This window comes from Lytechinus variegatus, chromosome 6 (assembly GCF_018143015.1).
Source record: "Lytechinus variegatus isolate NC3 chromosome 6, Lvar_3.0, whole genome shotgun sequence".
Taxonomy (NCBI): Eukaryota; Metazoa; Echinodermata; class Echinoidea; order Temnopleuroida; family Toxopneustidae; genus Lytechinus; species Lytechinus variegatus.
Genome location: NC_054745.1, coordinates 18814016 through 18839397, shown reverse-complemented (window position 1 = coordinate 18839397; position 25382 = coordinate 18814016). Strand labels below are relative to the sequence as shown.

Genomic DNA, 25382 nt, shown 5'->3' with positions numbered 1-25382 from the left:
TCATTGAAAAGATATCTTGTTATGTTTGAATAATAATAAAATCCCTGTGGAGGGGAAACAAATTGAAAAAAAAAAAAAAATAGTTCTTATTTTTAATAGGGCCCTGTGCTTATGATGCATCACTGTCAATAGAATTATTGCACTCATCATTCCTCTAACAAGTTTGCTTTTGATTTAATACACATACTGGTAATTCCAATACCTACATTTGATCCTGACTCTTGATTCGGTGGCTGAAAGCTTGATAAACCATGAACTAACATCAGTTTCTTTAATACATACTTTACATTATTTACAAGCTTAGCTTTATTGTTCTTTTTAGAATATTAGGAACATATCCTTGATGCTATGTACAATTATGATACAGGATTCATATATATTTTTTTAATGAATACAGACATACATGTAGGATTTTCATTGATTTAAACAAGTAGTTTAATTATAATTCCAGGTCACCGCATGTACGTCAGGAAAATTTCAAGACTGATATCAAGGATGTACAATTATTATCAAATCTTTTTTTTTTTTCAGGAAATAAAGATAATACATAGTAACTCCCTGGAATATGTCAGGAGCAAAAATAGTAAACCTTATTCATAGAAAAACTGCTGCTCCACTTCAAAATGGTTATAAATATTTAAAAAAAACATTATTTCAAAATACTTTTTATATAACCAAAATGATATAATTTGGGGTTCCATGAGAGCTGCTCCGGCAACAATTGCTCCACTCTAAATTCCACACACAGTAATGGAATATCTTGACTTCAACCCTGGGTTTAACACTATACCCTACCCTAAACCTAACCCTAAACCCAACATAAAACCTTATTGCAACCCGACCCCTACATCTCAGACGAGCAATTGTCGCAGGAGCAGATGTTGTGTTACCAACTAATTCATATTTAAGAAACATTTTACCCCACCTCCAGTGGTTATAAACATAGAATGACATTTTAATTTAAAGAGCTTACCTCATTGTAACAAATTAATGATGTAATTTGCTAGCGTTCGGTCGTCAAATTTCTTCATTACAATTAAAAGAATATGCAGATATGGTTATTGTCAGTGTCAATCAGAATCTATGGAGAAAATTGGCATCAACTGATTCATGTGAACAACAGGGAAAATATGGTACTTGCTGTAAAAGGCTTTCTAAGGATAAACCTGCTAAATCCTGATGACATCTGAATAGGCATTCATCCAGTGAAATGATAGTCATCATATCCGGTCAATCGCTGTAAAGATGAGAAAAGATGACAGGGAACACTATAAATATATTATGTATTCAAATACAATTGTATGTCAATATCAGATATCCGAGGGTTATGCTACAATATTATCAAGTCAGAATTTAACCTTAAAGATAAATTCCAGTTCTGGTAACGATCTCAAAATGATTTTTTACATAATCTAATATAATGACCACCCAAGTGTCTGTTTGTATGAATAACAAATATGTGCCAAAGGATTCTGGAAGAAATTGTGTAATTGCTGAGAAATAAGCAAAATAAGCGCGGATTTGGTAACTTCCGTCGGGTCTTTATTCCAGCAACAATAATACACTGTCCCACGTGTGCCTATCTGTGTTGGCAATCTTCAGTTTGATCGTATTTCAGCTTCGATTTTATGATTTCACAAAGTTCAGTTTATGTAACTGTACCAGATCGAGAGCCACGATGATATAGTCATACTTAACCTTGGTTTTACAGACTTTCTCACGAAATTAGTGTTTGACTGCAACTACTATCATTTAGCTTTAAATCTTATAGATTGATGAGTTTTGTAAATTTTCAATTAAAAAAAATTATTGGCAGATACAAGGGCTTACACTTACTAACAAGAGTTAGCCAGTCATAGAGACATGATTGCAGTAGGCCTACCTATATTGTGTTTTCACATATGGAATCTACTATAGGAGAAGTGCAAACAATGCGATATGTAACAAAACTAGTTGATATGTCATTTGAGTATAAGTGTTAGTAAAGTGTTACTCGTTGCACAGAAGTATTTACAATCTTATTTCAAGGTACTACTATCTACGCATATAAGATCTTAAAGTGTTAGTACAGTAAGTTGCTACATACACAAAACGGTATTTTAGACCCTATGTTGACGTATCTCAGTAAACAGGGTCTTCTTGATTTGGATGCTCATTTAAAGGCGGTTCAATGCCTACGTCAACTGGTCCTTGTGCATCATCTACGATATCAACAGCCTTTGCCATTGCAACAACTTCATCAGTATCATCACGGTGTAAGGCTAGTGTGAGATCTGAGCATGCATACATACACACACGAGAATACCAGCAAGGCATTGGTTAGTAACAATATATCACCATGCATACATACTGGTAACATAGGTTAGTAGAAATAAATTACCATGCATATCATGGGTTACTATAAAAAATACCACCTTGCATATATGCATTACACATTAGGCAAAAATAAAATACGGTAAATAAAAAGCAAAGGTTCGTAGAAAAATACCACATCTACGCACACAGGATTTAGAAGCTTTGCATGGACCAAACCAATTCATCAATTGAGGTTGAAGTCACTAAAAATAATTCCTTTGAAGGGGGGTGGGATAAACATGAAGGTAACCTATTTTGGAAGAAAGGTATTTCGTTAATTTGGGTTGCGTTCTTTAGCAGTTGGTCGCTCCGCTGGAGAGTGTGTTAGTTTTTATCATTAAGTAGCAAAGAATAATCAGGTAGTTCAGTGTTTCTGGGCAGGATTGTTACTGGAGTGCTGGAACGGCAGGGGAGGGGGGGGGGAGCGGAATGTCTTTTGGAGAGGATATGCATGCTGGACACAGAAGGACCGCTTACACTATTCAAATCTAAAGTCTTTCGCAAGTATTTTTCTTGATGACTGAAATACTCATCTTTTGTCCACCCTCCACCCTCCCCAACCCCCTTTACCAGATGATGGAATGACTTCCTAAAATTCAAACGATGAAATAGGAAATAAAGAACTATCAGGAGATGGATTATTAACAACACAAATGAACTGATATTAATATACTATTGTTTCCTCATTTCTATTTTAGTATGATATACAGTACCCAAAGAATGCAAGGCTATACCAGATATGGTTAGAGACTGCCACACCAGGAGCCCAAAACACAAAGCTTAGCAATGATCGTAGAACAAATTTTCATGACTGATTGCATGGACTACAACGTACAATCAATCGTAAAAAAAAAATCGTACGGTCAATCACTATGCCTTGTGTTAGGGAGCCCAGGTCATCCTAGCCAACATATGCCGTCGCATATGGGAAGCCATTTTAACACTAATTCATATTTCTTGAAATTAATCACAAAAATTGATCTCAGTTAATAGGGGAATTCCATGACCAAGTTTCATCAATATCTGTCATCCGACATGTTGTCAGACCTGAAAACTTTCCTTGATGTTTATTGACTGAGAATTGTGGTAACTGCAAGTCATGGGCTCCGTCTTACAAAGAGTTGCGATTGATCCGATCAATCACAACTATGGACGGCCAGCAACGTCAACATCTATTATACACGTTTGTTCAAAATATTTTCTAGCTACGATGTATATTCATGCATTCATTGTTTTATTGAAAATTCACTGTGCTTGTCTTTGAAAACAAAGGACATTGTGTATATTTCCTGTCGAAAAAATTATGACACTGATGGATTTCCATAGTTTGATTGGATCAATCATAACTCTTTGTAAGATGGGGCCCAGTTTTATTCAACAGCTATCCTATTAGCAGTGCTTCTCAGCCAATCAAAATCAAGATAAGTTGTCACTTGTCAGACAATAAAGGCTGCTAAAGGTAATGCTCATGAACCCGTAACACAAAGCTTAGCAATGATCGTAGAACAAATTTTCATTAAGATCGTAGAACAATTTATTACGAAGACAGAAGACGTCAAGAATTCATTTTGTAATGCCCCAAACTAATTTGTGCTATTAACTAGTGGTGGATCCAGGGGGGGGGCACAGCCAGCCCATGCGCCCCCCCCCCCCCTTTTGATTTTGAAATGTAAAAATGCCATTAAAAGAGAAGTGTGACCCCTCTTTTGAAAGTGAAGAGCTTTTGTGTGTGTTTTGTTTTGTTTCTTGCTTGTCAAATTTTTCCTCAGAAAAACTTACCCTCTCCCCCCCTTTTGGAAAATCCTGGATCTGCCCCTGCTAGTAAGAATTACATGATACCAAGAAAATATGACAAAATGGCTTGCCATAAGTACATCAGCATATGCGGGCTATAACAGTAAGGACCAAGGAGTAACAGAGCCTTATAAAGCAGGGTCATACCGTGAAAGACAGTGCAAATCATAACTGCATCATACACCTATAAATGGGGATTTGCAAATAAAAAGAACATTCAAAATCAGGCAAAAAAGCAAGGCAGGTTAGAATAGAGCATTGCAAATGTATCTTTGTAAACTCATACTAAAATGTGCTTATTATTGTGCTTAGAAAACACAGCAACATGGGGAAAGTGCCCACATTACATGTATTTGATCACTTTAATTCTAAAATCATGAAAGGGGTTCATCATCTATTTCTTTCGGAAAACAAAATTATAATTGAATGTTGTTGTTTGTTTTTTTTTTTGGAGGGGGGTAATTCAAAATTTCTTATTCCAACATACTCACAGATGAAGGCAAGATTGACACAGTATTAACCTAAAGGGGTAATTCAGGCTCAAACTAATACCATTTTTAACAGAAAAAGAAAAATCTAAAAACAAAACACTGAAAATTTACTGCACAATAAAAAGAATCATGCACTAGCTACTCATAAGTTATTCTTACCTTCAACAATCTTATGATACGAGAAATGGAGATAAAGCAGGAATAACAGATGGATGGAGGCGACGATTCCTGCTATAATCAGCTTCTGAGATTTAGCTGACGTTCTTGAAATATAAACCATAACCTGTGCATGAAAGATATAAAATACAGTGGTTGGTTGTCAAAAAGCTGTACACTACAAATAACTATTTACACCCATTCATTAAAAAAAATCATCACAAACCAAATTCTACTCTGGAGGTCAATTCCAGTTAACTTTCACTCAAATTATCGTACGAATTTCGTGTGTGAAAGGCTTGACCTCCAACACAATTTTTGAGGGGCGGAGCTTACATGACCTTTCAAGTACTTTTGTAGATACAATAGTCATGCACTCATCGTAGTTTATTTTGCGATGCAGTGCTTTGATTGACAAGTCACCAAGGAATCATATCGCCTTCGCTCAAGAATTCAAATTCAAATCACAGTTTTTGAGTGAGCGTGTGAAAGGTCTGATGATTCTAAAGACAAGTTGAAATCATCATTATAATGATGATGATGATTCAAGATTCACGTGTGAAAAGGCCCATAGTCACACATGAATATACAGTACAAATAATTAAATGTTATGAAATGGGTAATCAAAGGAATAATTTTCGTGGTATCGCATCGCAATTTCCTCCACATTTTTGAAAGACTGCTATGCATGAAGTCTTTTGAATAGCATATTTTTACATAGGACTGTACATAACTTAGTTCGAGAGCTTTTCTGTCTTATGACCAAAAATGCTATTCAAATTTGTAGAGCAAATTATTCCCTGGTAATCTTACCATTTTAGCTGCTGACAGCCCTCCTAATACGCCCCACATGGAGTAGAATAATGTATGGGAATCACTGTGAAGAACTGTACCTAGAAACAATACGACACAGTATGAGGACATAGCGTATCCCTGAAAAAGAAAGAGACAAAGAAAGAAATCCATAAAAACTCTCATTCTTCAATCATGTCTACATGTATATATGTGAACAATAAGTCGCCAAAAATGAACATTGAGATTTTAATCTAGTCTGAAAAAGCAAAGCCATAGCTATAAAATGATATAGTTTGTCTACATTGATCAACAATGACCCACTAAAATACTTGATTGAATGCAGAAGACAAAAAGCACTAGCTTCAGACAAAAAGGGAGAAAACAACGTTTGAAGATTGTGTTCACTCAAGTCTGAGATTTGCACACTGCAATTTTAATTAAACTTCCAAGCAGTTCACAAAAACTTGTTTATTTATTTATTTATTATCAACTCGGCAATTACAATATATAATAAAGTTTCAACAAAATATGGATATTAAGCAGAGCCGTAGATGGGTACATGTAGCTTAGCTGCCTGGGTATGGGGAAAGCTAACTTGTTAACTGTGACCCGAGGGTCTCCCTCCCCGACCAAGGTACATGTACCCAGAGTTGGTCTGTAACAATAATTGATAGAACATAAAAAGGAAGATAAATACACGGATAAACCCTTGTATCTTATCTTCTAATTGTGTTTACAATTTGAAATTTTTACAGCATAAGTAAGAATACTCCTTCAGATAAGCTAAATTTTTAAATTTTGGGTTTTTGAAGACCAATTTAATATTTTGACTATTACAGAGAACCGTCCCTGGTGACTTATTGGTGGATTTGGGGAGGCTGGTCACATACATATCGTCGTACGCACCACGAACCCTCCTCTCTGCGCACTTCGATGCGAAAGTTAGTTTGGCAGAAAACGCATTTAAAGAAAAGCTTTTTTAAAACCAGCAATAAGTGCACCTACAAGGAGAGCAAATTATTTACTGGTCAGTGTTTTTGTTCGATAGTTCCGATTCCAAAGTTTCATCCTGTCTTTAAATTTTCTTGAAGTGAATTATTTACGCTACAGTGGGCATCGTAACAGAGAGGACGGTTTGTGGAATAGATACAGTGCGCTATCGCGCCTCGTGATTTCACAAGCCGTCCGCTCGAAACGGTGTAAGAGAAAAGAGATGTGCATTAACAGTCAATGTGAGGACTTGTAGGAAAGTGATGAAGTGTATTAAAGATACATGGGAAGCAGTGTAAAAGAATAAAAATGTGTACCGTACTTGTATTCAATGTGAGGACTCGTAGGAGAGTGATGGATGTAGGAAGTATAAGAGAAGGGATGGGCAATTAGCAGTCAATGTGAGGACTTGTAGGAAAGTAAAGGATGTATTACAGATATAGGATGTAGTGTATCAATCAAAGAAGGGGGGTGTACCTACAATGTGAGGACTCGTAGGAAACTAATGAATTCATTACAAATGTAAAAAAACAGTGTAAAAGAGAGATGTGTACTTACAGTCAATGTGAGGACTTGTAAGAAAGTGATGAATGTATTACAGATGTAGGAAGCAGTGTAAAAGAGAAGCGAAGCCAGGAACCAGTAACCAAAACAGATCCCAACTGATGACCCCATCAAAGTTCCTTCTTTCTGTAAAAAAAAATTACCAAAAATATATTTTGAATCCACAGCATTTCTTTCCTTTAGACAGTCTTTCATGTCAGAGAGTAATAAAGCAATATAAGAGACTCTCTCAGAGACACACCACAATGAGAATATCATCATACCAAAATTTGTCCAGATACTTTCATTCCATGGAGTAATAAAGCTATAAGAGACATATACACACCTAAACATATATACCATAGTGTGAATAGATATATACTAGTGTCATTCACAGAAGAATACAAATCTTTGTGTTTTACCTACAGGTATACATACCATAGTGTGAACAGATACATACCACAGTTTGAAAAGATACATACTACAGTGTGAATAGATACATACCCCAGTTTGAAGAGATACATATCAGTGTGAACAGATACATACCACAGTGTGAACAAATACATACCAGTGTGAAGAGATACATACCAGTGTCAATATATACATACCAGGTTATGGACGGACACATACCACATTGTAAATAGACACACACCACAGCATAGATACATAGCACAGTGTGAACAGATACATACCACAGTCTGAATAGATACATACAACAGTGTGTCTGGAGTCTTTCATTCCATAGAGTAATGCAGCTATCAGACACACACACAGCTATACATACCACAGTGTGAGCAGACACATACCGCAAAGTGAACAAAATAATACATACCACAGTCTAAATAGATACATACCACAGTGTGTCCGGAGTCTTTCATTCCATAGAGTAATGCAGCTATCAGACACACACACAGCTATTCATACCACAGTGTGAGCAGATACATCCCACAAAGTGAACAAAATAATACATACCAGTCTGAATAGATACATACCACAGTGTGTCTGGAGTCTTTCATTCCATAGAGTAATGCAGCTATCAGAGACACACACACAGCTATACATACCACAGTGTGAGCAGACACATACCGCAAAGTGAACAAAATAATACATACCACAGTCTGAATAGATACATACCACAGTGTGTCCGGAGTCTTTCATTCCATAGAGTAATGCAGCTATCAGACACACACACACAGCTATTCATACCACAGTGTGAGCAGATACATACCACAAAGTGAACAAAATAATACATACCAGTCTGAATAGATACATACCACAGTGTGTCCGGAGTCTTTCATTCCATAGAGTAATGCAGCTATCAGAGACACACACACAGCTATACATACCACAGTGTGAGCAGATACATACCACAAAGTGAACAAAATAATACATACCACAGTCTGAATAGATACATACCACAGTGTGTCCGGAGTCTTTCATTCCATAGAGTAATGCAGCTATCAGAGACACACACACAGCTATACATACCACAGTGTGAGCAGATACATACCACAAAGTGAACAAATAATACATACCAGTCTGAATAGATACATACCACAGTGTGTCCGGAGTCTTTCATTCCATAGAGTAATGCAGCTATCAGAGACACATACACAGCTATACATACCAGTGTGAGCAGATACATACCACAAAGTGAACAAATAATACATACCACAGTATGAATAGATACATACCACAGTGTGTCCGGAGTCTTTCATTCCATAGAGTAATGCAGCTATCAGACACACACACAGCTATACATACCAGTGTGAGCAGATACATACCACAAAGTGAACAAATAATACATGTACATACCACAGTCTGAATAGATACATACCACAGTGTGTCCAGAGTCTTTCATTCCATAGAGTAATGCAGCTATCAGACACACACACAGCTATTCATACCACAGTGTGAGCAGATACATACCACAAAGTGAACAAAATAATACATACCAGTCTGAATAGATACATACCACAGTGTGTCCAGAGTCTTTCATTCCATAGAGTAATGCAGCTATCAGAGACACACACAGCTATACATACCACAGTGTGAGCAGATACATACCACAAAGTGAACAAATAATACATACCACAGTCTGAATAGATACATACCACAGTGTGTCCGGAGTCTTTCATTCCATAGAGTAATGCAGCTATCAGAGACACACACACAGCTATACATACCAGTGTGAGCAGATACATACCACAAAGTGAACAAATAATACATGTACATACCACAGTCTGAATAGATACATACCACAGTGTGTCCGGAGTCTTTCATTCCATAGAGTAATGCAGCTATCAGACACACACACAGCTATTCATACCACAGTGTGAGCAGATACATCCCACAAAGTGAACAAAATAATACATACCAGTCTGAATAGATACATACCACAGTGTGTCCAGAGTCTTTCATTCCATAGAGTAATGCAGCTATCAGAGACACACACAGCTATACATACCACAGTGTGAGCAGATACATACCACAAAGTGAACAAATAATACATACCACAGTCTGAATAGATACATACCACAGTGTGTCCGGAGTCTTTCATTCCATAGAGTAATGCAGCTATCAGAGACACACACACAGCTATACATACCACAGTGTGAGCAGATACATACCACAAAGTGAACAAATAATACATACCAGTCTGAATAGATACATACCACAGTGTGTCCAGAGTCTTTCATTCCATAGAGTAATGCAGCTATCAGAGACACACACACAGCTATACATACCACAGTGTGAGCAGATACATACCACAAAGTGAACAAATAATACATACCACAGTCTGAATGGATACATACCACAGTGTGTCCGGAGTCTTTCATTCCATAGAGTAATGCAGCTATCAGAGACACACACACAGCTATACATACCACAGTGTGAGCAGATACATACCACAAAGTGAACAAATAATACATACCAGTCTGAATAGATACATACCACAGTGTGTCCGGAGTCTTTCATTCCATAGAGTAATGCAGCTATCAGAGACACACACACAGCTATACATACCACAGTGTGAGCAGATACATACCACAAAGTGAACAAATAATACATACCACAGTCTGAATAGATACATACCACAGTGTGTCCGGAGTCTTTCATTCCATAGAGTAATGCAGCTATCAGAGACACACACACAGCTATACATACCACAGTGTGAGCAGATACATACCACAAAGTGAACAAAATAATACATACCACAGTCTGAATAGATACATACCACAGTGTGTCCGGAGTCTTTCATTCCATAGAGTAATGCAGCTATCAGAGACACACACACAGCTATACATACCACAGTGTGAGCAGATACATACCACAAAGTGAACAAATAATACATACCAGTCTGAATAGATACATACCACAGTGTGTCCGGAGTCTTTCATTCCATAGAGTAATGCAGCTATCAGAGACACACACACAGCTATACATACCACAGTGTGAGCAGATACATACCACAAAGTGAACAAATAATACATACCACAGTCTGAATAGATACATACCACAGTGTGTCCGGAGTCTTTCATTCCATAGAGTAATGCAGCTATCAGAGACACACACACAGCTATACATACCACAGTGTGAGCAGATACATACCACAAAGTGAACAAATAATACATACCAGTCTGAATGGATACATACCACAGTGTGTCCGGAGTCTTTCATTCCATAGAGTAATGCAGCTATCAGAGACACACACACAGCTATACATACCACAGTGTGAGCAGATACATCCCACAAAGTGAACAAAATAATACATACCACAGTATGAATAGATACATACCACAGTGTGTCCGGAGTCTTTCATTCCATAGAGTAATGCAGCTATCAGAGACACACACACAGCTATACATACCACAGTGTGAGCAGATACATACCACAAAGTGAACAAAATAATACATACCACAGTCTGAATAGATACATACCACAGTGTGTCCGGAGTCTTTCATTCCATAGAGTAATGCAGCTATCAGAGACACACACACAGCTATACATACCACAGTGTGAGCAGATACATACCACAAAGTGAACAAATAATACATACCACAGTCTGAATAGATACATACCACAGTGTGTCCGGAGTCTTTCATTCCATAGAGTAATGCAGCTATCAGAGACACACACACACAGCTACATGTATACATACCACAGTGTGAGCAGATACATACCACAAAGTGAACAAATAATACATGTACATACCACAGTCTGAATGGATACATACCACAGTGTGTCCAGAATCTTTCATTCCATAGAGTAAGACAGCTATCAGTGTGAAAACTACCATAAGAGGGCCATACAGTTCACCAACTACTTTCTGCAGAAAAAAAGAATAATAATGAAAACAATAAATCGTCGGCCTTATGCCAAAAGGGCCTTAACCCGATTTTAGGGGTTCTGAATATTTTATAATAAATTTAACACATTTCATGTAAAACTTAATAACTTAACACGTTTATCGAAATTGGCTTCAAAAGCAAAAAAACGACCACAAACATTTGATTATTAGAGAGGCCAAAACCTTTATAAACGCCATTATCTCGGAATGGCCAAAAGCAGTTAAGGCCCTTTTGGCATATGGCCGACGAAATTTGCATTTCAACTTACTTTTATGTAAGACAAATTAACTGATTCAGGCAATCTAAAATACAATAATAATATAAGGTATACTATGTATTCTTTCCTGGGAAATTGTTGGTCGTGAAAAAGACAACAGAACTCAAACTTTTGACAAGTGTGCTACGATCGTCTTCAAAAGCGACAAGATAAAACAGTCACTACACTATTGAAAGCTGGGAAATATATTACTTGGAAGCTCTGCATATACATGTATGTGTTTAGTGGTGCAAAACTTACTAGAGCTTGATTTTAAGAAAATCACACAATAGTCTGGAAGAAATTGTTCTAATATCTGGAATGACAGATTCACTTTACCTGTGGATTCCCAGTTAGCTTCCTTGGAACGAACGAAAATAGCAGCCTGCAATTTGGCACAAAGAAAAGAATTGTGAACTTTTCATAAATATTATATCAATGATGTTGTTATTACTATCATCTAATAATTATAAATACTATCACTGATATTATCATCATCACAACCATTGGCCGTATTCTGAAGTCAGGTTTAACTTAGACCATGGTCTAACTCTGAACTTAAATTATGGGAAGCCAATAAATGAAAAATAAAGTTCATATTTTATATTTTCTATGTTTAATAGTTTGTTTCCTTTTGCTTTCATGATGAAGAAAATACTTCAGTTATCATTCCCAGACAATTATGAACAATTTGGGTGTCATATGAGATAATAAATTGAATGTTTACTGTTAAGGATTCGTGCCCCAATCGGCTCTCCATACTTAAACCACAACTTTAAACCAGGGTTTAATTTAAACCCGACTTCAGAATACAGGCCAAAATCATTATTATCATAAGAGGTATTATAGTACTTGCCTTATTTATCATTCCTATTAACATCATCATCATCATGATTAGCTTATCAGTACAGCACCAGGGGGGTGGTATTTCCCGAAAGGGGGCTGATATGAATTCTGCATGCCAAAATGACACTTTTTGCACTGAACAATTTTGATGTGCTACATGCAATAGCCCATTCGTTACTTATAAGTAGGCTCTTGGTCCTATCAAATTTACCTTGCAACTACAACCTTGGGTTCAACATCAAAGTATGGTCGGAGGATATCAATGTTGCCATAAATGTCAAACGCCTTCCGGGCCTGCTGACGACTAGCTTGCCAGACCTGGATCAGGTCATTGATGAGAGGGGAGAAGGGAGATCAGGAAGAGATGAGAGAGATAAGGATGATGGCAAGGGGGGCGAAATGGAGAGAAGAGGGATGTGAGAGAGAGAGGATTCAAGAGTACGAGGGATCCAGAAAGAAAGGATCACATGCAGTCATATAACAATATACAGTAATAATTGATTTGGTCGCATGTCATAAGGTGGTCCAATTTCGCGAACAGGATGAAAATGGTCAAAAATTTTATTTTTTATGTTTTAGCTATTACCATTCTCTAAATAATGAAAAAAATTAAAGTCTCGACTATCTTTATTTCTCCTTAAAATGACTAACTAACAGCTAATTATTACATAGACATCAATGTAAATGTGAATCTTGAAATGTGTTTTTCTCAAATTGGACCTGCTGCACATAAAATGGTGTCAAAAGTTAATGCAACATTGGATCACCCTAGTAAATTGCAGTTATAATCTTGAAACATTATTAAATCTGTATCAAAAATTGAATAATTATCTATTATTGTATGCATATTAATTATACTAATTAATTAACAGTATTTAATTTCACATTTTTACCCCAAAATACCTGTCACTGTATTCATATGCTTGGCAAAACAACAACATCATGGGTAGAAATGTTTGTTGCAATGATACACAACATTTGTGCTAAAAATTAAGATTACAAATTAGATAATTAACCAAATCACTCCGGTTTACTACTTGATTAGGTTGCAGATCAGAGCTAACATACACATGTATTCAATTGCTGCATGTTTTCAAAATTGTCAAATTTTTATGACATTTAGTTGTTCCCTGCTTTAAAACACCCAGAAATATGAGGATAACAGTCATATTACATATCATAGTAAGTTGTTAATTTGGTTTAATTAATATTTTATCATTTACCGCATCCACTGGCTCCACCACCCCTGTTACTTCAAACTTAATGTGCTATAGTTTTTGTTCCTGATATTGTATTGATCTAATTCGAAGTAATATATTTAGCCTATAGTTCTAGCTTCAAAATGAGATATTACTCAATAAATTTGGTCATTAAAAGATGCTGTGATGTAGCAACAATTTATCCATGGCACAGTGTGGAAAAATGTTCATACGCCACCCTTTTTGCATACCCAACTTATGAAATGCGACCATTTATAATAATAATACTGTTCTTGTATAGTGCATATATATGTTTCTATGCGCTTCCAAAGGACTTGGATATTATTACCCCGACTGGAGCTCAAGCAGCCTTCCAGCGCTCCGTGCATTTCAAGGAATAAATTCCTGTTGAGTTCCCATTCACCTCACCTGGGTTGAGTGCAGCACAATGTGGATAAATTTCTTGCTGAAGGAACTATGCCATGGCAGGGATTTGAACTCACGACCCCTTTCAAAAGTTTGGAGACTAATCCACTGGGTCATAATGCTCCACACTCCACACAGTATTTTCTTATCAAATACATTATAAATAAATTATCAATCTAATAACAAGTGAAACTTAACAACAAAGAAACCAACTCAGTTTCAAAACTTCAATTTTGATTTTTTTTTTGCAATAAGGTTTAACCGTTCACCCTATTAGGTTTCAACAGAGCTAATTTGAGGTAAATTAATAGCACCAAGTCATTTGCTATTCAGATTCTAATGGCATCCTACAGGTAGCTGGAATTAAAATATGTCTACTTGAATACATTAGAATATAAAACAGAACAAAGTTTACAGATTTCATGTTCCAAACATATAATTACCTTTTTCTTACACGCATAGCATGAACAAGTATGGAATAGTATTTCTTTCCACATTTTAATCTGTGACAATAGGAAGTAGGGATTGATTGTATGGTGTATTTCTTCTCTTAATATTTCTTTTTTGTGACAACGCCAATTGACAAACTTCTTTTTTTTTCTGAGGAACATGTATACAAAATAAGCAGGTTGTTAGTCTAAGAGTTTCAGCTGTTATTTGTTTGAATGTGAGTGAAGACACTGGGCAATAAATATTCATTTTCTTTAAACATCATAAGTAGAATTTGATAGCTCACGGAGATTAATTCCATCTTTATAATAATGTTTGTTTCACTTCAATAGAAGACATGGTTGAGTTACTTTATGGGGTGGAACAAGATATCAAGACAATTATACCGAATCTGCCATCTGGCTCTTCATTGCATCCATGAAGGTTGTTTCCGACGGCTTTGCTGCTTGGCTATCTCCGTGCTGATCAGCTTCATCATTGGTCAGTTCGGGTGGTTGCCGTACCAAGGAGGGCGTGGCTTCATTATCCTTCTCAAGGTAATTGGCATCAGAAAGATCAATCACAGCTGATGCGTTCTGTAGAAGAAAAAAAAAATTTAAGGCTTTCTGCAAAGGTGATTGGTTAATATATCACTTTAAATAATTATCAAAACCCCTCATAACCATCACAAAAATGCTTGATATGATTAGGATGGTGATGATGATGATCATCATTTCAATCACAATGTGTCATAAGAACAATAATAACTTGAAAACTTAAATATAAACAGTGTTCTATCGAGACCCATTTTAGTGGTGGTCTTTTTTTTTAGGCTGAGTTGGCGGTTTTAAATCCAGAAGTGAAAGAACATCAATGTAATAACTATTGCAAATAAAACAAGATTTAAATAGAAATGCAGGTCAAATTCCTCTTTTCAAGGAGTTCATTGTTATACACTTTCCATTTAGAATTATTGCTAGAGGTATGGGAACATGATGATGAGTTCTCTCCTTCTACCCCAGTCTCGATCGGCCATTTTGTTACGATTCATAACAAAAATGGCCGATCGAGACGGGGGTAGGAGAGAACTTTTCGTTTTTTGAGGTTCCAGTTTATGCCCAGATGTCAGGAAACTGCCACTCGTTAGACCTTCATCCATATAATCGTGGTAAGTGCTTGATTTCTTATAACTATTTATTCGGAGAATTATTTTGACCATACTTCACGCGAGTCAGGTGAGTATGCCAATTACACGTAAGATCCTGGGCTCCCTGGGTTAATCCCCACCAAGCCCTATTCATCACAACTATTCTTCAATATCCAGTGATAGACTGATGTCTCGTCATACATGTCATATGTCATTTGTCAATGGCAAAAAACAAACAGGCAACGCAATAAATAAATGTCGTTTTGGTCTAGACTCTATTATAAAGTTTATAAATCCACATGATGGCATTGTATAAATGTAATTAAGTCGGAATCTATTCGATTCAAGTTTTGTTTTTAGTTTTAATTTGATGACGATCAACATGGCATTTTGCTGCTAATATGTCCGGTGTACTGTGTCCTGACATTCAGTAGAGGCGCACAGCCAATATGGGAGACTCTCTCCAATAGGGGAGACAATCTCCCACATTGGAGACTTGCTTTGCAAAAGGACAAAAGAAACAACACTAACAAAAACACAATTTTTTCTACCCAAAATTTTGTCTCGCTGAGGTCAGAAGCCCATTTGTTTTGTGTGTGGATGACAACAAAATCCTTATCAAAACAAAAGTAGACGGTGAATTTTTAAAGTAGACGGTGAAAAGGTGTAAATTTTCATGAGGAATCTGCTTATTACATTTTTATTTGCCGCCAAGGTAATCCTTTTGCCGCAAATGTAAACAAATGAAATTAGTCTTCAAAACTGGAGACTGTCTCTGAAATTGGATACCCAAATTCTTTACAAAAGTCTCTGATATTGGAGATAATCTCCCACATAGGAGACAGTCTCCAATATTGGCCGTGCGCCTCTACTGACATTAAATCTGATGCATTGATTTGTTGTTTTTTTTCAATTAGGTTAAAATTATGCTTAGCCTCTGACATAGACGTTGGCTTCAATTAAATAAAATCAATCGTTAAATAAAATCGATACATTTTGTCATTAGAACTGACGTATCATCATGATCATCAATGTGTCGAAGTCCAAGACCCAGCTCAGCGCAGCACAGCTCAGCGGGGTGGCTCCGGGGAGAAGACCCGTCGGATTCCGCTCAACTAGCATCCACAATAACACTGTCAAAATAATCGGCTGCTAGCTGGCGTATTTCCACCACACAATCAGTCATCTTACCATCATTCTTTCCCAATATAATCGAGATATAAAACACACTAGTCGAGGATTACATTCATATTGTGGAATGATGGGTAAATACTCCCAAAATGTAATAATAAAGCAGTTTATCTTACCATTTCGTCATTTTTTGCGTACCACTCAGAACTCGCCATGGTGGCAGTTTTTCATGCTAAGTAACGTAGAGGGCGTCTTACGATTTTGATTAAATTTCATGAGCAGCTATGTAATAAAAATAACAAATCATCTTTTTTAAAAAATGTTAAAAAATAGACAGATCTGCCGTTACTGTCTGAATAGAAGGCGTATACATACTATATATATATATATATATACATATTTTGTATGTATATATATATATATATATATATATATATATATATATATATATATATATATATATATATATATACATATTTTGTATGTAAAGAATGAATGAATATCATGTCATTTCCCTGAAATTACAATTATGTTGTCCCCCAATGTGATTGACCACTGTTTTGGTGAGTATAACTTCAGAGCACTATATTGATGAAATTATTTTGTTAGAAGTGATACATAAAATGCCATGCGGTGAAATAATGCAGACCATCCCCACAAAATAATTTATATACTATACATGTATAAATGGGCTTTGGTTGCTCTTTTTTGTGTGATTTGATCAAATCAATATCATCTCCCATCGGGGGTAAAAACCGGCCTTCTGTAGTCTTTCTTTCTTTCTTTCATTAATTCTTCTTTCTTTCTTTCATTCTTCTTTCTATCCTTTTTTTCTTCTTTCTTTCTTTATTTATTTCTTTCTTTCACCTTTTTCTTCTATTCTTTTTTTCTTTTCATTCTTCAAGTTCTTTCTTCAGTTCTTCCTTTTTTCTTTCTTTCACCTTTCTTTCTTTCTTGAAGTTCTTTGTTTGTTTGTTTCTTTCTTTCTTTCGTTAGTGAGCCAATAAATTTCGGCCTTTTTTTAATGAAAATTAATTTTGTGATACATTCTGAGACAATGTCCCATTAACTGTGTACACTATTTCACCCCTTGATCTTTCGTTTTTCCTCTTTTTTTCTTTTTCTTTTTTCTTGGCCTTGGATTTTCCCCTATCCCAAAATGCGCCATATTGGCGCCCTCATCCAGCGTCATGTAGTGTGGGCTTGCACTTCAAAAACTTCACCGGTTAACACCACAGTTTTTGCTGTATCATGATTGAAGATCAATGACCTATAGTTTCAACAAGATTACAAAAGCTCAAATAATTCACCTGCAGGGGAAATTATGGGAATATACATAAAAGGTGGAAAATGACATATATCCTTTCTAGTTCATTGTCAATAATGACCTTCATAAATACTACGAACCGGTTGTTTAAACATTGAAAAAATATATATAATTTATGCTCCATTTCGTGCGAACGGAAAAAATTTCACGAACTGATTTTCATTGAAAACAAGGACTTTGATGATTGATCTCATTTGTTTTTCTTCATGGCCCCTTTAGAATATCAATGATTCATTACCCATTTTTATGTTTTCATAATTATCATCGAATCATTTCATGATTTTTTTTCCTTCTTCTTTTTCTTCCTTTTCTTCTCGCCATTTTTCACACTATTCAGTTATTTCGCTCCGAAAACAACACCAGCCCCCCCCCCCCCGCTTCTCCAAGTCAGACCATTTAATTTTAAGTCTGTTTTGTTTTACCTACATCTTCATGTTTAATTTCCAACCCCACTGATCCGTCGTTTTCACTGTCCCGGTTTATTTCATTTGTTTTCTTCCAAATTTCTTCACTATATTGAATTTTAGTGTCTCCATGCAAATATCACGTAGAGGTAAAAGGGTCTTTGGGGACTGGGTTCTAAAACTTTTCTGGACTAGACCCCGGCCGGGGGGGGGGGGCACTCGACCCAAAAAGTGGTGGGGGTGTGCCGCGGGCCCGGGGGGGGCACTTCCATTCACGAGTGGATACCATGCGCGACCATGGGGTCTCGAAAAGCACCCTAAACACGTAATTTCCATATTCTGACAATGCACCCCTTAACAAGTATTGGCGTGTGAAACCCTACCCTTAACAAGTATCAGAAACAAAACGATACTCTTGGCAATTGTTCCCTGAAATGAACCCCTAAACAAGTACAGGAATGTTTAATTGTTACGGGTCCTTCGGTCGTCGGCTTTACCTTATTTGGCTTAGTACGACCCCACCTTCTACACCATGCGCAAATCGGACTCTAAACACGAACTGTTGGGTCAAATAAGACATCCTTTATAAAACATTTTAATTCTGTTTTATCATCCCCGCAAATTCGACCCTTAACACGTAATTTTCCTAGCGAAATAGATACCCTTTTTTCATTATTTTTGTGTTTTTGACACCCTTATCACGTTACGTACGTAACGTGCCCTATCGTGAAAAAGACATCCGTTTTACGTGGTTTTTTTTTGGTCGCGCATGGTATCCACTCGTCAATGTAAGTGCCCCCCCCCCCCTGATATTCAAAATGGCCGCCATAGTCCATTGTATACTCTATTATGTACAATATAAATAGGGAAAACCAATTTTCACAAAAATGAGCACTAAACCGCAAAAAATTGCGATGTATGAACGAAGTAATATATGCAAATCATCATTACTAAAGAGATATATCATTTATTATGTCATAAATGGGAACATTTCTGTATTTTGATATCTAAAATGGCAGCCACTGGCCCAAACAGTATTGCGTACAATGGCAATGGGGGCCGAAAAAATTCACAAGAGTGATCACAGAAATGCATATTATTAAGATTAAACGAGTGAAATATTGACTAAAAACATAATTGTTAACGAAATATATTATTAATATGTCATGTATGTGATGAATGTTGTATTTTGATATTCAAAATGGCTGCCAAAGGCCCTAAAAGTATATCCACAATGAGAAAGTGGGCAAAGAAATCACAAGAGTAATCACTAAAATGCATATATATGTGATAAATTAATGAGATACTGTTTAAAAACATATTTTCTAACGAAATATATAATTCGGGGTTAAAGTGTGTGTTAAATACTGTATTTTTACTTTCAAAATGGCCGCCAGAGATATTAACATATTATGCACAATGCAAAGTGGCAAACCAATATTCACAGGAGTGAGCACCATAAATGCAGGTATTAGTGATGAGTAAAATATTGTCTGAAAGCATAATTTCTATTAAGCAGTTAAGAGATATCATTTATTCTGCCAGTTTGGTGATAAATACTGTTATTGGAAAGTCAAAATGGCCGCTACAGGCCCTTACGATATTATGCACAATATGAATGGGAACAAATTATTTCAGCAGAATTTGGCTTTGCTTGGCCAGATGGTGCCAGGTAAAAATGGCAGAGGTAATAATGGCATAGGTAAAAATGGCAGATACTGAGGTAAAAATGGCAGAGAAGTAAAAATGGCAGAGGTAATAATGGCATAGGTAAAAAATGACAGAGGTAAAAATGGCAGAGGTAAAAATGGCAGAGGTAAGAACAGCAGATAAAAAGAGCAGAGGTATAAATGACAAGAGGTAAAAATGGAAGACGTGACAAAAGCAGAGGTAAAAGTGGCCGAGGTACACTATTAGAAAAAAACAGTAGATTCTACAGAAGAAAAACAAACAGGTTTTACAGAAAAAAAACAAATAATTTTGAAGATTATAATAACAGGAGGGTTTTCCACAATTTTTCTACAATTTTACAGAACAGATATGTTTTTAAAAAGGGGAAAACAATTTTATTACAATAAATTTGTATCGGTACATGCACAAAATACCAATTTTCTGTAAGTTTATACAAATGCATGCATGTATGATTACACAGTGCAGTAGCTAATTACCAAGAGGGTGCTGCTTATGGTGTACAAAATACCCAACAGCACTTCCGCTTCCAAGGGTTATGACCATCAAGCCGTCTATATCATATTGGATGCAACAGTAAAGAAGGTTCAGGGTCTTCTTTTATGCAAAGAATCTGAACCAGACGGTACCCCTCGATCGACCCCAAATTGGTTTACCAGTCAAGATTATTATTGATTTTCATAATTAGTTACATATTCAGTGCCAAACCTGGGAATGCATGCTTATTGTCATTCAAATATTTAACAAGAATAGTACAGACGACATTACAAATTAGGACATAACCCTCTCTGTCTCTCCACCTCTCTTATGTCTACTCTTCCTCCTTTTTGTAACGGTAAACCTGGCAAAACTTTAGATATAAAAAAAAAACAGCTAGACAAAAAGTATTTATTTATTTATTACTTATTTATTCATGTTTTCTTTATAAAAAGCAGGGTAGTCCCATTCAAGCCAGAGGCCTGCTTTACAAGGGAGCCCTGCTGTCAATCACAATTTGAACATTATACAATAACAATTATAACACACAAGATTAAGAAATACAATACAAAAATGTAATGTTATAGAATGATGAATGAGAATAGTGCAGTTTCATTTTGCTCTTGAAGAATTGAATGAAAAAAATATTTGTCGTTTGATTTCTTTTTAAAAAGCCTTCACGGTACACCTCCAACGAATTCGTAAATAGCATTGTTAGGCCGATAAAGACATAATGATATGATGAAATGCCTAACCGTGACATGCACTTCTAATTTAATCTATGTACATGCGGGGGCTTTTTGACAATTCATTGCATCGGGGTTTGAGGCTGGCCATATTTTACCTATAGCTGTCATTTTTACCTCTCCCATTATGACCTCTGCCATTTTACCTCTGCCATTATTACCTCTGCCATTTTTACCTCTGCCATTATTACCTCTGCCATTTTTATCTCTGCCATTATAACCTCTGCCATTTTTACCTCTGCCATTATTACCTCTGCCATTTTTACACCGGGCCGGCCAGATGGTGATGTATGAGTAAAATATCGTCTGAAAGCATGATTTATAACAAAATATATATTATCTTATGTAATTTAGGTGATAAATACTGTATTTCAACATTCAAAATGGCGACCAGTGGCATAAAGAGTATTGTGTACAAGGGAAATGGCCGGGGCAAAAAAAGTGACAAGAGTGAGCACTAAAATGCATATAATTAAGATAAACTAGTGGAATACTGACTAAAAACATCATTGTTAATATGCCATTTATGTGATAAATGCTGTATTTTGACATTCAAAATGGCCGCCATAATCCCTATATTTATTATGCACAATGCGAATGGAGAAACTAATTTTCACAAGAGTGAGAATCATAAAATGCATATGATTGTGAAATACGAGTAGAAATATTGTCTTAAACATGATTTCTAACTAAATACATCACATATTGGTTGTGGAGGTAATAAATGCTGTACTTTGAAATCCAAAATAGCTGCCATTGGTCCTAAAAGTATTATGTACATTGTAACATTGGACATTTGACTCTAAATATTGCCTATAATTGTGAATTCTGATGCAAGGGTGAAATGTTGTCTAAAACCATGGTTTCTAACAATATATATCATAATGTCGTGTATTTAAGGTGATAAACACTGCATTTTTAAATTGAAAATGGCCACCATAAGCCCTTATCGTATAATATACAATTTGAGTGTAGACAAATAATGTTCACAAAAAGGGCATATGGCAGCCATTTTGAACGTTGAAATACAGTATTTACCACCTAAATTACATAAGAGATGATATATTTTGTTTTAAATCGTGTTTTCAGACGATATTTCACTCATACATCACCATTTGGCCAAGCAAAGCCAAATTCTGTTGAAATAATTTGTTCCCATTCACATTGTGCATAATATCATAAGGGCCTGTATCGGCCATTTTGACTTTCCAATAACAGTATTCATCACCTAACTGGCAGAATGAATGATATCTCTTAATATAAATTATGCTTTCGGACAATATTCTACTCATAGATCACTAATACTTGCATTTATGGTGCTCATATTGGTTTCCCACTTTGCATTGTGCATGATACTGTTAATGTCTATGGCGGCCATTTTGAAAGTAAAACTACAGTTTTTAACACAAACTTTAAACCTGAATGATATATTTCGTTAGAAAATATGTTTTTAAACAGTATCCCATTAAATTTATCACATATATATGCATTTTAGTGATCACTCTTGTGATTTCTTTGCCCCTCTTTCTCATTGTGCATAGTACTTTTAGGGCCTTTGGCAGCCATTTTGATAATCAAAATACATTCATCACATACATGGCATATTAATTATATATTTCGTTAACAGTTATGTTTTATAATAGTGCAGTATTCCACTCGTGTAATCTTAATAATATGCATTTTAGTGATCACTCTTGTGAATTTTTTGGCCCCCATTGCCATTGTACGCAATACTGTTTGGGCCAGTGGCGGCCATTTTAGATATCAAAATACAGAAATCTTCCCATTTATGATATAATGAATGATATATCTCGTTAGTAATAATGATTTGCATATATCACTTCGTTCATACATAGCGATTTTTTTTGCAGTTTAGTGCTCAATCTTGCGAAAGCTATTTTCGCTCTTTTATTGCACATATAATAGAGTATACAATGGACTTTGGCGGCCATTTTGAATATGAGGAAAATAAATATTTTGTCGAAAATTAATTTTTCAGAGAGTATCTCACTCCTGCCACACAATTTCATGCATTTCGTAGCAAATGTGCGGACAATTTTAGGATTTTTATGGGTAATTTGCATATTTTGGCGGCCATATTAGATTTTGCCAATTTGCGGAAAATGCTCAAGGTTACACCAGTGGCATCATTCAGATTCGTAATCAGCACCCTCGAATTGACAAGAAACCATTAAAAAATATTGTATACGTAAAAAAACAAGGTTACGCCTCTTCTATCCTGGACTATTGTAGCAGATCAATGCGACCGGAACGGCGTAACGAAAATAGCGAAGCTTTGGAGCGGATATAATAATTTCTTTCTTCTTTTTTCTCGATTAAAAGAAAATGCTATGCCTTGGCACGGCTTTCTTTGTTCTTTTTCTCAATAAGACAAAAATGCTATGCCTTGGAACGGAAATTTGAGTGTAAAAATGGGGGGCCCTCCGCGGCACATACCCACTATGCATTATATACTGAGTGCCCCCCCCCCCAGGACTAGACAAAATAGGAGTATAGGCCTATAAAAGAGAGAAGAGGAAGGGAAAGAAATATGATTTTGCTTTTCTTTTGTCCTCCATCATGACATCAGGGAACCTCTATTGTAATGACAGCTTACAAGTTGAGATGAAGAGGGGGGGGGGGTGTCCTGAGATAGGGGGTAGAGCAGTTTTCCGGATTTGGGGGTCTCCAAGGTGGGAAAAACCCGCAAAAAGCCCGTGAAAGGGGGGGAGTCAGAAATTTAGGCAGACATGAGATAGGGGAGGGGTGCTTTCAAAGGGAGGGAACGAGCATAGGCATATACCAACACTGAGTGGGGGGGATACAGGGGAAGGCGGGGTAAGTTGAGCATAGGGGCAAGTTGAGCTACCACCCCCAGGCCAATAATGAATGAGTAAGACAATGTGGTGGTGTCAGGTATTGATGACCCATTGCATAACCCTTAACCCCACCACATTGTTTTCAACTTTGAAACAAAGGTGCTTTTTAGAGGGAAAAATACAAATTTCAGCCAAAAAAGTTTTAAAAAAGTGTAAAATAGATAAGTGCTTTTTACCCACACACGTCTTAGAAATAAGAACAATATTGTTAGTCCAGGTATGGATTCTCATTTTTGTCATAGTCTCTTACATGATGAATGCATGAGAAATGTGTGGATGTGAAAATATCGCAACAAGTTTGGGCTGGGGTAATTTAAGCCAAATCAACATGGGGCAAGTTGAGCCACGGTAATTCTTATCGTGATGTATAAAAAATGTAAAAAGCCGTTGATATGCAGGCAGAAAGGAGCAAATTCACATAAAAGTTCTTTTACTTTAGAAGATGTTAGTATTTATAGAGAATTAGCAAGTGAAAAGACTTTAAATGAAAAATTGATTCTTCCCGCATAGATTTTGTACATAGTTTTTGTGGCTCAACTTAATACCCCAGACGGTGGCACAACTCACCCCACAGATGGGGCAAGTTAAGCCATTTGACATCTTTTTTTTTCAAAGGTCACGATGACTTTCAGTGTGGGGGTAGAAAGTTATCTATAGGGCCTTGACGCTTGTGTGTTGCTGCCCTCTACGTTCGTTGCCCTTTCCTTATTTGGCAGGGTTGCGTTGCGCGCACTTGCAATATAGTACGCGTTATGACCGCGCGAAGACTTAATTGAGTAGTTACGAGACTTTTGGTATTCTGAAAAGTCTCATAGCGTTCAATTAGCGGACTTTCCAGTGTAGAAAGATAATGGTGATAAGAGGTCCATTAAGTCTCATCATATCTTGCTAAATGTGGCTTTCATTTCGTATAAATAATATCATCAAATCGGTTTAATACTAGGAGGAAG

At 36.3% G+C, this 25382-nt stretch overlaps 1 protein-coding gene across 3 annotated transcripts; it reads right to left on the bottom strand.

Annotated features, from left to right (window-relative positions):
* Positions 1–739: 739 nt before the first annotated feature.
* On the bottom strand, positions 740–17161 carry LOC121417136 (protein YIPF3-like). Of its 3 annotated transcripts, none has more exons than XM_041610724.1 (10): positions 17087–17161; positions 15040–15228; positions 12790–12896; positions 12072–12117; positions 11362–11454; positions 7140–7271; positions 5610–5729; positions 4800–4923; positions 4297–4333; positions 740–1237 (listed from the first exon to the last, which is right to left on the bottom strand). In XM_041610724.1, exons 1-9 carry the CDS (start codon positions 17123–17125, stop codon positions 4326–4328), a joined length of 858 nt encoding a protein of 285 aa, XP_041466658.1. In that variant the 5' UTR covers positions 17126–17161; the 3' UTR covers positions 740–1237; positions 4297–4325. The 3 variants fall into 3 exon arrangements, with proteins under 3 accessions (XP_041466658.1, XP_041466656.1, XP_041466657.1); XM_041610722.1 differs by lacking the exon at positions 4297–4333 and adding an exon at positions 2087–2273; XM_041610723.1 differs by lacking the exon at positions 4297–4333.
* Between the last annotated feature and the right edge of the window lie 8221 nt (positions 17162–25382).